The 13,770-nt window shown below is 39.4% G+C and overlaps 1 protein-coding gene across 3 annotated transcripts in view; it reads right to left on the bottom strand.

The window, feature by feature from the left end:
• Window positions 1–522: 522 nt before the first annotated feature.
• UNC5C (unc-5 netrin receptor C) overlaps window positions 523–13,770 on the bottom strand; it is a 537,583-nt gene continuing 524,335 nt past the window's right edge. For all 3 annotated transcript variants that reach the window (XM_063917546.1, XM_063917553.1, XM_063917539.1), the window contains 3 exons: window positions 12,593–12,757; window positions 10,859–11,040; window positions 523–8,741 (listed from right to left, as the gene is read on the bottom strand). In XM_063917546.1, the coding sequence (XP_063773616.1) occupies window positions 8,576–8,741; window positions 10,859–11,040; window positions 12,593–12,757 (513 nt within the window). In that variant the 3' untranslated portion in view covers window positions 523–8,575. The remainder of the gene's footprint in view (window positions 8,742–10,858; window positions 11,041–12,592; window positions 12,758–13,770) is intronic.

The following is a 13,770-nucleotide window of genomic DNA, read 5'->3' on the forward strand; positions in this document are numbered from 1 at the left end:
CTGTGGCGGGTCTGTTAAAAGAAGTGCCGGTTCGTGAGCCAATCAGAGCTCACGAACGGGTACTTCCTTTAATAGATCCGCCGCTGCCGCCGGAGGGACACAGGAGAGGCACGCGCTGTGCCCTCCGTGTCCCTCCTTCACACTGCACTGACTGCCCTCCGTGTCCCCACTCCTTCCCTGCACTGACTCGAGTATAAGCCGAGGGGGCTTTTTCAGCACAAAAAAAAGTGCTGAAAAAGTCGGCTTATACTCGAGTATATGCGGTAGCTATATATTGGGATAGCTAACCTTCCAACATCAAGGAATCTCCTGTAGCCTCTGCCTCTAAACCAAACGTCCTCAGTATATCTCAATTCAGACTTTCCTCTAGTTACTGTTTACCGAACACATCTCTTAGTGTTATTTATTTCTTGTTCTAGAACACCGTACTTTCTTTAATTTTCACAATTTATCTCAGCTGTATATTGTAATAAAAATTTTTTTTTCTCTAACAAAAATATACAAAATAAACTAATCAAAACATTATAATTGCTTATAAATATAATTTATTACCTGTTTAAAAAAATTTATTACACTTTGTACATGTCAGGTTGACAGAATAAATGCAGGCATTTACAAACGGTGATAAACAAAACAGGCTTGTTTGGGAAGGTAGGGAGGAAATAAATGAGGCACACCGAGAAGAGTAAACTACAGTACATCTCACTATACAGAAATACAAAGAATACAATGGATAGCACTTCTTTCGCAGTACATATCTTTTTTTTTTTTTTTTTTAGAAAAAGGAATTGCATAGTAAATACAGCTGGAGGGAAAGAAAAGACAAACTAAATTGGTTTCTTTATCTCTATAGCCAAAAAGGTAAGTAACACTTTTGCAGTAATACTGCTGTAATAAAAATACTTGAGAATGAAATCCTCAGCTTTAGGAATCCACGGGGTTTGTCCAAACCAGAGGCGAATGTTATGTTTCCCAGTTCTTAAACAGATCTTAAACAAATCACTTATCAAATATGTAATGCTAAATTATTGAAAATCCAAGTTAAATGCAGGCAAAGCGTAACACCTGTGTAAAAGTAAGGCTTACGGATAAGATGTTTTACTGGATGAGCAGTCAAGTAGTTTGCAATTGTACTATTTTATATGGGATATTTTATGACACCAATTGGAATTATTTAATCAACTGTTTCAAAGCATCATCATGGAAAAAAATGTATATGCTTTTTACATAACATAGCATCCTGTAATCACTGCTGCAAAAATAACAAACTATTAATTAAAATACTTTAGTTTTGTTGCGGAATAGTCTCTCCAAGGGTCTAGCCCTGTGCTCAGGTTTCACTTGCGCTGGGTAATTACTATTTTCCAGTCATTTGGCATAATAGGCTTTTCATCAGACAGAACAATCAGGTCTGTTGCCAATTTTGCTACATCCATATAGATCTAAATTCATCAATACAGTTTCCTAGTGGGGTCAAGCAAATTTCTAACATATTGCCCTTCATGCTCCTTCTTTTTATTTAGAACAATTGTTTGGCTAGTCAGGCTAAGGAATACTGTGGTTTTGCACCATTTACTCAAGGCAGAGAATGTTGAATAGCTCTAATGTTGTTTTTTTAATTTTTACATATAAACTTGGATAAAATGGAGAGATAGATAAAGTACAATGATAGTTAGTAGCTGATCGCTACTTTATCTCCTTCCACTCTCTCCAAGATTTGATAAGTTTCCTCCATAAAATTTAACATTTATTTTATCTGTTTGGCACCTTTATAGGAAGCTTTGAATTTGACCAAATCATTCCAATTTATCTAACCAAATTCACAGATTTTACTGACATTTCAATGTACAGGATTCAGATTCAGATTTGGTGCTTTCATGACCTCAGCTTTGAGATATGTTTTTATCATTTAGAGGGGTATTTATCAATACTTGAAGAATGTTAAAATTGTGAGAGATAAATTACCAACCAATCAGCTCCTGACATTTTTCAAACACAACCCTGTAAAATGTAGGGTACAGTAGAAGCTTACAAGAAATTGTGTTATAATTAATGCTTACTTGTACTGCAGAATGTTAAATAATGCATATTTATTGGTTATAACACTGGCTTCTTGCTAGTGGAAGCTTTATTTCGGTGTGTGTTTTCTCAATTAAATTAATAATCGCTATTTTTAAAGTCTCATACAGTAAGATCATATTATTTTCCAAAATCCATATATCTAATACATGCTGTTACATAAATTACTTCACAATTTGGAAATGACTGAATGTTTCAGAGATATTTATTTACTTCACATTGGGATATTTATTGACAGTTTTTCCATTTTCACCTATATTTTTATTTTTATGTGGCTCTAGCAGAAAAGGACTTAAAAAATGTAAATGAGCTCATACTGTTATGAGTTAATACATTAGGTCCATTGGGTCTCCTGCTGACTGTCTGAGCTGTAGGCAATCGCCAATTAAGCAGTTACCAAATTTTGTAGAGTGAAGTTGCGAGACATAAGGGAGTAAATCTGTAGCGATATCTGCTCAATCTTCTTTTAGGAATACATTTCCCAATAACATAAAAAGCAAAACTGTAAATGTAAAATTGCAGCTACAGAAAATAACAAGATAACAACCGTAGAAGGTAACAACCATAGTCTCTTATATATAATTATAAATTATACATATGTCATGATGACAGTGTCCAACTAATATTACAGGAAACACAATTTATCATAGTATAAAATAATATTTGTTTTGTGTAAAAAAAACAAACCACATTATTATAATTTCCCTAAATTAATTTTACATTACTGATAACATAATTAGAGGTACATTTGCTCTTTTCTTGCAAAGTATATAAATGTGGGTAATATATGTGAATGTTGATATAAATAGCTTAATGAAGGCTCCCAGTATCTCGTCATGTAATTATTGCAGGATGCTGTTTGTACAGGAATAAGTAGGTTGCCATACTGTATTAGTAGTTATCACATGTACAAGACTGCATTGCAAACATTACGCTAGTTTGGTTATATTACTGAGTATCTCTGTATCATTTTCTATTCTGTAGTATTCATTTATGTTCCCAATACTATGGCAGTGCGACCTGTGCAGTTCCATAAAGTGCATTTACATATGATGCACACTACTGTCATGTATGGCTATGGATTTAGTGAAGAATCTCTTCTATCCAATGACAGTTCTCTAGTTTAATTACCATTAAATGGTATTTTCAGGTAGGTAAGTCGTGACTCTTACTAAATTGCCAGACATTTGGGTTCCTACTGAACATACGTGACCCAGCAATGCTGGGAGACGTGGACTGCAGCAGAGAATGGTCTCGGTGTTTGTGATGAAGATCTAAACATATAAATTAAAAATGAAACAAAAGTAATTTTAACTAAAGAAAGCATTGGGTCAGCAGTGACTTTTTAATTAATTCATAAATAAGAGAATTGATAAATAGCAAGAACCATTATATGCAGCAAAAACTTCCATTTTCATCAAATTAAAGGGGTCATTTACTAAGCAGTTATAAGAGCAGAGAAGTGAGCCAGTGGAGAAGTGACCATGTCAACCAATCAGCACTGAAGTAACATCTATAATTTGAATACTATAAAATTATACAGAGCTGCTGATTGGTTGATGGGGAAACTCCTCCACTGGCTCACTTCTCCGCTCTTATCACTGCTTAGTAAATGTCCCCCTTAGGGATATTCTCCCTTTGATAAAGAGACCCATAATGAGCCAGGTGTTCTCATCAATAAATGCTGCTCCCTGTGGATGGCACAAATTCCACTTTAATCTAGTGACATAAACTACGTTATCTTTCCCTTTGTGATTATGAGGCATGTCTGCTTCGCACACTAGGCTTGCTATTGATTGATAAAGACACTGCATGCCGTTACTTGGATCCTGAATCTAACCAGATAACATGTATAATGTCACATATTGTACAATGTGACATTCAGGGGAACCTTTACATATATCTATGTTAAGTGACAAGAAGCTTTTTATACTGTATCAGATTACAATTAAGATTTGCAGCAATTAAAGAAATACAGTACGAAATGGACTTTTACAATAACTACAACATATGTATCGTGTTCCAGAGTGAATATACCTTTAATGAGTGCACGAGTGTATTAACTTAATGAGCACAAGTTGTAAAGGCCAGCTAATACCTAGATTCTATTACTGTATCCTGTCACAAAGCATTGATCAATTCTTTAATTTTATAAACTCAGACAGAATCTCCCGTAATCAGCTAACTAACCTATTAAAAAGCCTAATGAGTCGCTTTACGTACAAGAGCCTTTTTAAGCATTATGTTAGAGGTGAAAATAGCTGAAAATAAACTGCTCATTAAGGTAGCATTTTAAATCCTACAAAAAAAGCTTTTTTTAATTAACCTGTAATATTCAAGCAACATCAGATATACTAGCGTTTGTAATGTGCACAAAAAAAGCACTTACAGACGCTGACAGAGTATCATGGAGCCAGAACAATGTGTGTTTGCCCATATAGAACAATAGTCATATTGACAAAACAAATCAAAGATGACATTCTGAAGCAAATGATCACAAAAGCAAAAAGCATTTTTTTTTAATATAGTGCACACATGAAATAATAGATAAGGGTGATAAATTAAACTAAAAATGAAAAAAAGCAAGCATATATAACATAAATAGAAGGTATATGTATTTTGGCCACATGCCTTTAACATAATTTTTTTAAAGTTTTCTTTTTAAAGCAGCTGATGTTACAAAGGCAAGCCGAACGTAACGCTCTGAATTTTGTATACTTTCTCTAAAAAATCAACCAAAAACTGAAAACCAGAAAAACTGAATTAAATTTGTAGTTCCAAATGAGAGGCACAATTGTAGTTAAATAGATCTAGGTGGAGTAAAAATAAATAGATTGTATTCTGCTGGACTCAGCACTAGAGGGCAGCATACATGAAGAATGTCCATGAACGCATGGTAAAAGGCAGGAAACTCTTCCAGTTTAGTCAAAGCAGTATCTTTGTTAACAGTGGATGTATACAGTGGGGTGTAGTATGGTATGCTGGCGGCCGGGCTCCCGGTGACCAGCATACCGGCGCCGGGAGCCCGACCGCCGGCATACCGACACTGTGGCGAGCGCAAAGGAGCCCCCTGCGGGCTCGCTGCGCTCGCCACTATGCGCGCCACGCTATTTTATTCGCCCTCCAGGGGGGTCGTGGACCTCCACGAGGGAGAATATATGTCGGTATGCCGGGTGCCGAGATTCCAGCGCCGGTATACTGTGCGCTGGGATCCCGACATTCGGCATAGTGAAGACCACCCATACAGTGGATTTATGTATTTATGTATGTATGTATGTATGTACAGAATGTGTGTGTGTGTGTGTGTGTATGCGTGTGTGTGTGTGTGTGTGTGTGTATGTACAGTATGTATGTATGTAAATATGTATGTATACATATATTTTTCACCAACAAAATGTAAGAAATCTGAAACATTTTGAAATCTAATGACTTATTGAGCTAGGAAATGTTGCTTCTGAAATGTAGCAGTCCTTGTTACTTATGATAGTGGGCAGTTTAGAATTAAAACCTTCATGTAGAGATGAGCAAAATACCATCAAAATTTCACTCAAATCGAGTTCACACAGGGATAATTTAGTGCACGCAGGTTCAGGTTCCAGTGCCATGCTGCACTACAGTTGTATATTCATATGTCACAAATGTATACTCTATATAAAGAGCTGGAGAGATGATGGTTAGCTCATCCTGCTGCACGTGTGTTTGGGTCAGAACTATATAATGTTCAAAGCAAAATTCTGCAGGTGAAATGGACAAATGTCATAGCCAATTGTGGTATGAGGAGAACATTCAGTGGAATCATTTGCTGATCTCCATCCTGGTATCTTTATGGTAATCCTGGTGAGTGGTGCAGCACAAGGAGACATCTTAGGAATTCATGGCAACTTTTAGCAAAGAAGGCAATGCTGAGTGCAGCATCTGTTATTTTCTTGCACAAAAGACTAAACTGGAGGCACTTGCCACCATTTGTAGTGAAATGTTACTTAATTAAAGTTTGTTAAGTAGGTATTATTGGCAATAGGGCTGACTCCCAGTGGTGCTAAGCAGTAAGTTTTTTTTTTTAAAGCTGTGCTTCTATACTATGTAGACAAATGTGATCGGACACCCCCCTCACGCAAGCAAAATGGTGTGCTCCTGCAATAGATACGTGTTCGTGAAGGTATAAAGTGGGTATAGGTTTGCTAAAAGGAGCTAATCGAGATCATTGTAGGCTGTGCATTGTCATGTTTCCAAGGTGACGCTGGACTGGTATATAGAAAATTCGTTAACCAAGATGGACTGGCCAGCTCAGAGTCCAGATCGTAACCCCACTGGGAACCTCTGGGACGAATTCTTCAGTGTCACAGTTGGTCACTGTACTTAAGGTGGAATGGCAAAACATACTGCCTGCTGTTGTCCAGGAACTTGTGGACAGTTTGCCAAGAAGGATGTCTGCAGTAATCACTGCACATATTGGATCTACAAAGTACTGATATTAATAAAATCTAATTGAGCTATTTGCTGTCAGTGTCCAATCACTTTGGTCTGCATAGTGTAATTAGGAGGAGAATTATTCCCCCAGCTGGAGCCTTTTGATTTTAAGACAGGTTTATGAAATACTTCTGGAAAAGTACTTTCTAGTTTACCTGACTCCACATATAGAAATAGGGTGCTGAGAAATACCCCCCTCCTGTTACTTGAAGACTGGGGCCACTTTGAGCTGTCAGCTTATTTTTAATGGCTACATGTGGTGGTTAGAAGAGATATGCAGTACATATTCTTTAAGAGGGTAACAATCTGATCTAACTTCTATTATTAAGGTAATCGTCCAAATACATCAAGTTCCGCTATTAAGTATGAAGGACTGCACTGAGTAAGCAACAGTAATCTGACTTGCTTTTTATTAATCAGAGAATCAGCATGGATCCTATGAATATGGAAGTTCTGAATGTTCTGAATTGGGTTACCAGAATAATAAATGAAGATGTTGATTCCTCAGGTAAAATATATCAAACCACTCTTAATTATTTCCTAGTAACTGGATTTATCAGTGCGGTGACAAACAGCCACTCTTCCTTATGGAAGCCAGTCAACTACTAAAATCATCCACAGAGTATTCCCTATCCAATTCTGGCATTTTGCTAGAATTGAAAACATTTCTCAGATTACCAATAAAATTATTCCTGGAAATGTTCACTCAATGCCCAACTGATTATTCTCTTTCCAAACTCTCATCGCAATGGCTTTCTGTGACCTTCTGCTCCACTTAATGTCCCAAATAATCCACTTTTACATTATGTAAAATGAATACATATTTAACATATAATAATAGACAAATAAAACAGATATACAAACTGCGAAATTATATTTGTTGAAGTAGAAGATGAAAATATTGATATTCAACTTAACTGCTGTTGATAAGATTTTCCAAATCGACCAAGAATAGCAAAAACAAGGCAATCCTGTCAGCACTGACATGCATGTACAAACAAAATATTATGCAGTACAGGTTGAGTATCCCTCAATGTACACAAACTTTGTTTAATACACAAAGTTATTAAAAATATTGTATTAAATGACCTTCAGGCTGTGTGTATAAGGTGTATATGAAACAAATGAATTGTGTGAATTCAATGCACAAAACTACATAAAATATTGGCTAAAATTACCTTCCGGCTGTGTGTATAAGGTGTATATGTAACATAAATGCATTCTATGCTTAGATTTAGGTCCCATCACCATGATATCTCATTATGGTATGCAATTATTCCAAAATACGGAAAAATCCGATATCCAAAATACCTCTGGGTCCCAAGCATTTTGGATAAGGGATACTCAACCTGTATTTACTTTTGGATTTTAGATGACTGATTGTGAAATCACTTTAAAAATAAAAAAAACTAGTTTTGCTGTCTGTGTTGGTAGCTGCTTACTACTGGATTTCCATATGAACACATTGAACTCTCTTTCATAGAGAGATCAGGGGACAGAAAACCTGCACAAGGGGATTGTATGACACTTGAAGTAGTAATCAGTACACCCAATCTCAATTCTGCTGAAAATAAAGTACCATAGCTTTCCTAAAAATACCCTGGAGTGGCAGACAATATTCATTTAGATGGCTTGCACAAAATATATAAATAGTCATGGGACAGCATCAAGAACCCCTGTCCGTTAGTGGATGTAAACAATGTCCATTGGAGCTGGGATTGTATAGAAAGATTATCCATGTATCTGGATAGCAATAAATTTCGTTTCCTAGGAAACTGTAAAATCCTATAACAAGCCACACACTGAACGAGCATCAGGTTGGTTTATAATATTTGAGATACAGCTTTGCATGATTTTTCCTTTTCATTTCTGTGTTAATATACAAGAAAGGTTTATATCAAAGTCTTTTTTTTTTATATAAGTAGTAAAACTCATTGGTCAGTATTCCGTTCCAGTATGTTCATTTTCTCATCTCGTTTACTTTGTCCTTTTATTAGTTCCTCTCCATCTTTAGATTTTCTAAGTACTATCAATATTTCCCTTCTACTGTCAATGATACCACAGTCTCGTGTCTGCCCATCTCCTCTAAGACTGCCGCCAGCGTGCTGAGGTTTCCATCCGGGTAGTTCTGCGCTTCCCAGAGATCAAGGATCACTCCAGTAGGACTGGGTTTTGTAGCAAAATAATTGAGATACCTGTACAAATGAAATAAAATTAACCAGATAAGATCATTTGTACTTTTGAGAGAGCAAGCACTTGACAATGGGCCTAATTCAGACCCGATCGCTCGCTGCAGTTTGTCGCAGCGCAGCGTTTGGGTCGGAACTGCGCATGCACCGACACCACAGTGCGCCGGCGCATGTCAGCCGTCATTGCCTAGCGATCGCCTCTGAGACAGAGGCGGTCGCTGGGCGGGAGGGGGCTGGACGGCGGCGTTAAGCCGCCATTTTGGGTGAGTGGTCCACCAATGCAGGTGTGGCCGGACCGTTGGGGGAGCAGGCCACGGTGGCTACGTGACGTCACACGCAGCCGCTGCGGGCTGGGGACTGATGAGTAGCTGCCGACCAGTACGCTAAAGCTGCGCTGGTCGGGAGCTACTCTTGAAGTGCAAAGGCATCGCCGCTGTGCGATGCCTTTGCACTTCTGCGGGGAGGAGCGGCACTGACATGCAGGGCAGACTAGCCCTGTGCTGGGCGTCCCCCCGCATGTCAGTGTGAGTGATCGTAGCTGTGCTAAATTTATCTACGATCAACTCGGAATGACCCCCATGTGCACTGCAGGTGAGGCAGATGTAACATGTGCAGAGAGAGTTAGATTTGGGTGGGTTATTTTGTTTCTGTGCAGGGTAAATACTGGCTGCTTTATTTTTACACTGCAATTTAGATTTCAGTTTGAACACACCCCACCCAAATCTAACTCTCTCTGTGCATGTTATATCTGCCCCACCTGCAGTGAACATGAGGCATTAGGCACATTGTGTCTCATACTTCAACAATGTCATTTCTTCCTAGTAAATTAGATATTGGTTGAGCTCACAAAATGTATCATTATATGTAAGCAACTATTATGTCATTATATTGTACTAGGGTGTTGCCTGGCTTTTATTTATTTTTCTCTCTGTCTCCCCCCTTGAAACCTCCTCTATTTCTCATCATCTTTCTCCTTCTATCCCTCCAATCTCTCTCTTCCCCTGATACTTTCTCACCACCTCCAGGGCTGTTTCTAGGGACAGGCAAGCCGTGAAATCATACGGGGCTCCCAACCCATGCTGGCTCCAACTGAAGGATGCCTGTGGCCAGATGTTTAAAGCTGCCATCTCCATAAGACCCTGTGGACATGGATCGTATTGAAGTGTTCAGGAAGCCAAACAGCTTGTTTCTGCGCATGTGGCCCATTTCAGAATGTGGCTTGGATAAGGCGTGCAATGTGCAAGCGTGAACCCGGGAGAAATGGGTATGTCAAATCTTAGACACTGGACTTTGATTACACCTTTTGGAAGCCACTGACATTTGATATAGATGGGGAAACGCATAAAGGATCTTCTATCCACATTGCTCCAGGTGGTATGTCCACTCTCTGCCTGGGATATAAAGCAAGGTCTGCAGATCCTACACTCCTGACAAGGCTGCATTTTTAGATTCCTGTATACTGATTCTGATATTCCGATGTTTGGGGTGCAGGGTGCAAAATTGAGGTGTAAGGTAGTCTTTGTGTGTGGGAGGTAGGGAGGTGGGGGGGATGGGTGTCACATTTTTACTCTCTGCACTGGGAGCTATAGTCTAGAAATAGTCCTGATCACCACACTCTTCCTAACCTTTTCTCTCTTTCCTACTCCTACACTTTCTCACCACCCCTTCGTCTCACTGCTCCACTGTCTCTCTCTATCACCACACTTAGGGACAGACTGGGCTTTTTAGTGCGCGCCCACAGATGCACATGCATGACAAGTGTCACGGTCATGGCTCATCTGTCAGAAGTCCCTTACTCTCTCCTGTGCACCTCTGACACTGATGGGGGGGGTTTCAGAGGTCATGACATCATTTTTATCAGTAGTAGATTCTATTATATAGATCTGTGTAGGGCATTCTAAAATATATTGCTCATTTTGAAGAGGTAAAATGAAATATCCCTCATACAGCAATGGAAGCAGTGATACTCAGTTAAAATAGTCCTAGCATAGGTGTACTGTACATTAAAGAGATGTAAAACAAAATACCTTGTTCTGATTTTTTGCACTAATCATTTGTTTTATTTATTGACTGCAAAGGTGATACAAAAATGTATTGTTAATGTCAGATATTGACATGCTCACCTGTCTAATTGCAACTTGTGGGCCAGCATCCTCCAGTCATGACCTCGCGTTTGTGGAGCATCTAGACTGCTGCAAAGTTTCTGACGAATAGTTAGAGGAATACTAAAAGCACTTGGTCCTATAATAGTAGTAATGGTACTTGCTGAATCCATGAGAGGATAATCAATAATACAGCTTGGTTCCTGTGAGAAGAACAAACAATTTATATTGGAGATGTACATAAGGACCTCTGGGCTTATGATGCGGGAGCCCTTCCGTGTATGCATGGCCTTGCACGATCTGCAGGAGATACTGGAAGGGATTGAGTGGATGCGAAGAGAACAATGCAAAGAGAAGCTCATATGCTTCTATTAGCCAACCCAATCTAATCTATACATGGCATTGCCTATCGGGTCCAAGCTCTGACAAGTTTCACTTTCCGGAGCTTGGTGCATATGCAGAATGCAGTCAACCTTCTGAAAACTGCATTTTCGGAGGGTTGCCAGCATTTTTGCTGTTTATGCATCCCGCTCTGTGTCTGGAACACATCCCTGCCTCAATTAGATTCACAGTGATCCACAGTGAGGTACAGTAGGGTTAATTGCAGTGATAAAAATCCAAAAGATGACTTATGTTATCCTTAAAACCAGACACAATTGGTCACTGCAATATTCTTAACATAAGTATGCCTTGGTGACATAATAATTACAGGGGCTCACGGTACTGTACTAATTATTAATAACATTAAATGGAAATCAGACTTATCTGCAAGGTCTGGGCCTGGTTCTAATTTGTACATAATGCCAATGTTGATGCAACTTAGTGATTATCGGAAGACTGCACATGTACAGCAATTGCACTGCACATGCACCAAAGAACTTTTGTGATTCTGCTCGCAGTAAGGATTTAATTGCAAAGTGAGTGTCAGGAAGGAACCATTTGGGGGATGTAACGGGGAGTGGTGGCAAAAACGCAGGCGTGTCATTGCCGCTTTGGGGGCGTGCTTGCTGCCTACAGCTGCGCTCCCGTACGTAGCGAAACATGGCACCAGCATCGCTTCTCCCGCAGCCAGTATCCGTGACAATAGACTCACTCCTTTGGGGCGATGCTCCTTGTTTCTGCGTCGGTGCTGCGTATGTGTATGCCGTTGCTGAGGAATTTGCGAACGCTCTGGTGGACATCTCTAGGCGGCTGCTTCACTTGCGCTGCTTAGCAAATCCGTAGCCTGAAAATGGCAGCTGTGTAGGCTTTTGCATACAAATTGGCATCAGGCCCTTTATCTCTGCAGATCACAAACTCTGGTTCTAATGGCCTCTCTTTAATCAGAACTGTCTGGTAGCAGGGAGAGTGGGGGACCGCATAATATAGTACAGTATGTCCTGACTTTCCAACCAGGAATGTGGTGAGGTATGGCCTGGTGTTATACAAATATTAGCACATATTTGGAATATGACTGTTGGCTTCCCTTGGTGATCTCAGTCATCATTCCCAATCTGATGCAATGAGGCTCTAGCTTCATATAAGCATGATATGGGAGATGTCAGCAGCTGATCTCTAATATGCAGCTAGAATAAAATAAAATACTGAGCAAATGAAGGTATTGCTTTGCAATTAAAATAGCATTAGTCTCCTTAATTCTGACTTAGTAGGTATTACTATTTCAGAAAAAGACAATTCCACTGCTTGCCAATATGGCATATCTTTTATCATTTCTAATAATGTGACATTTGAAAGGGAATGGACTTATATATGTACCTCTGTTGCTGTACAGTTCAGCTGGAAAATCTGTCCTTCCCCCTCCACCTGCCGGACACACAGCTTGCATGATAAGTCCGTGGTGCTGAGGCTGAAGCGTTCCAGAGTAAAGGTGCAGTGAAGATTCCTCTGGCAGCCGCTCCAGACCTGATAGAAAGGAATTTCCTGGGAGAGCACACAGTCAATAGCAGAAATTAGTATATTGTTCCAGGAAACGCATAACTGATTCACTCAGCACTATTTTTATAACAGTCTTTTATAATAAGGATGTCACATTTTAATTGGGAAATGTAGTTAACAAGTGACTGGAAGCAGAATACTGAAAACAGAGGATGTTAAGTTCATGAGAAATACAAGATGTTTAGGAGATCTGTTAGCACAGCGGCAGCATCTCAGCAGAACCTCCATCCCCTCATATACTTACTGGGAATTTGGACTCGTGTATTACACAACCCACTAAGTGGGAGACACAGTGCCAATAAAAATGCAGCTTGTACTACAAGGGCCAGCTCTTGTTATTCACAACCAGTCTATTCCTTGGCAGTAGAGGCAATCTAGCGCTTCTTCCTGCAGCCTCTATTACTTCAGCACATTACCAGCACACTGTTCAGCTCCCTTGGGAGAGGTGGGCTATGGAGTGAAACCTGGCTAATGGAAGCTGAAAGCACTGAAGAGAAGTTGTTTAGCCTGCAGGCTATGGGAAGAAGTTGCTGAACTAGCACTCTATCCCATCCATACTGAGAGCCTCACACAATGCTGCTGAGGTCTTGCCAAAGGTAACAGCCCTTGCCAGACCAGCAGATTTACTGGATGAAACATCAGCCCAACATCAGATGGTTGCTGACAGTAAGGATAAGACATCATCTCTAATATTGTTAGAGCTTTCATCGCGGTTCTCACTTCCATCATGTCGTTTTTTTCTTTATTATTATTATTATTATTATTATTATTTTACTGAATTAATGAAATTTTACTGAAATAATTTACATTTTACTGAAATAATGCTGGAACTACAGCATTCGGTCTATTCAACAATTTCCTAACACGGGAGAAATTACAGAAATCTCCTGCAGAAGGCTAATTATTGTAGCTTTTCAGACCACAGCTCCCATTATTTTCAATGGGGATTTCATTCTCATCCCTATTTATCTATCTGCGCTATTCGGGGGTTAGACTCC

This window comes from Pseudophryne corroboree, chromosome 1 (assembly GCF_028390025.1).
Source record: "Pseudophryne corroboree isolate aPseCor3 chromosome 1, aPseCor3.hap2, whole genome shotgun sequence".
In the NCBI taxonomy this organism is placed as follows: domain Eukaryota; kingdom Metazoa; phylum Chordata; class Amphibia; order Anura; family Myobatrachidae; genus Pseudophryne; species Pseudophryne corroboree.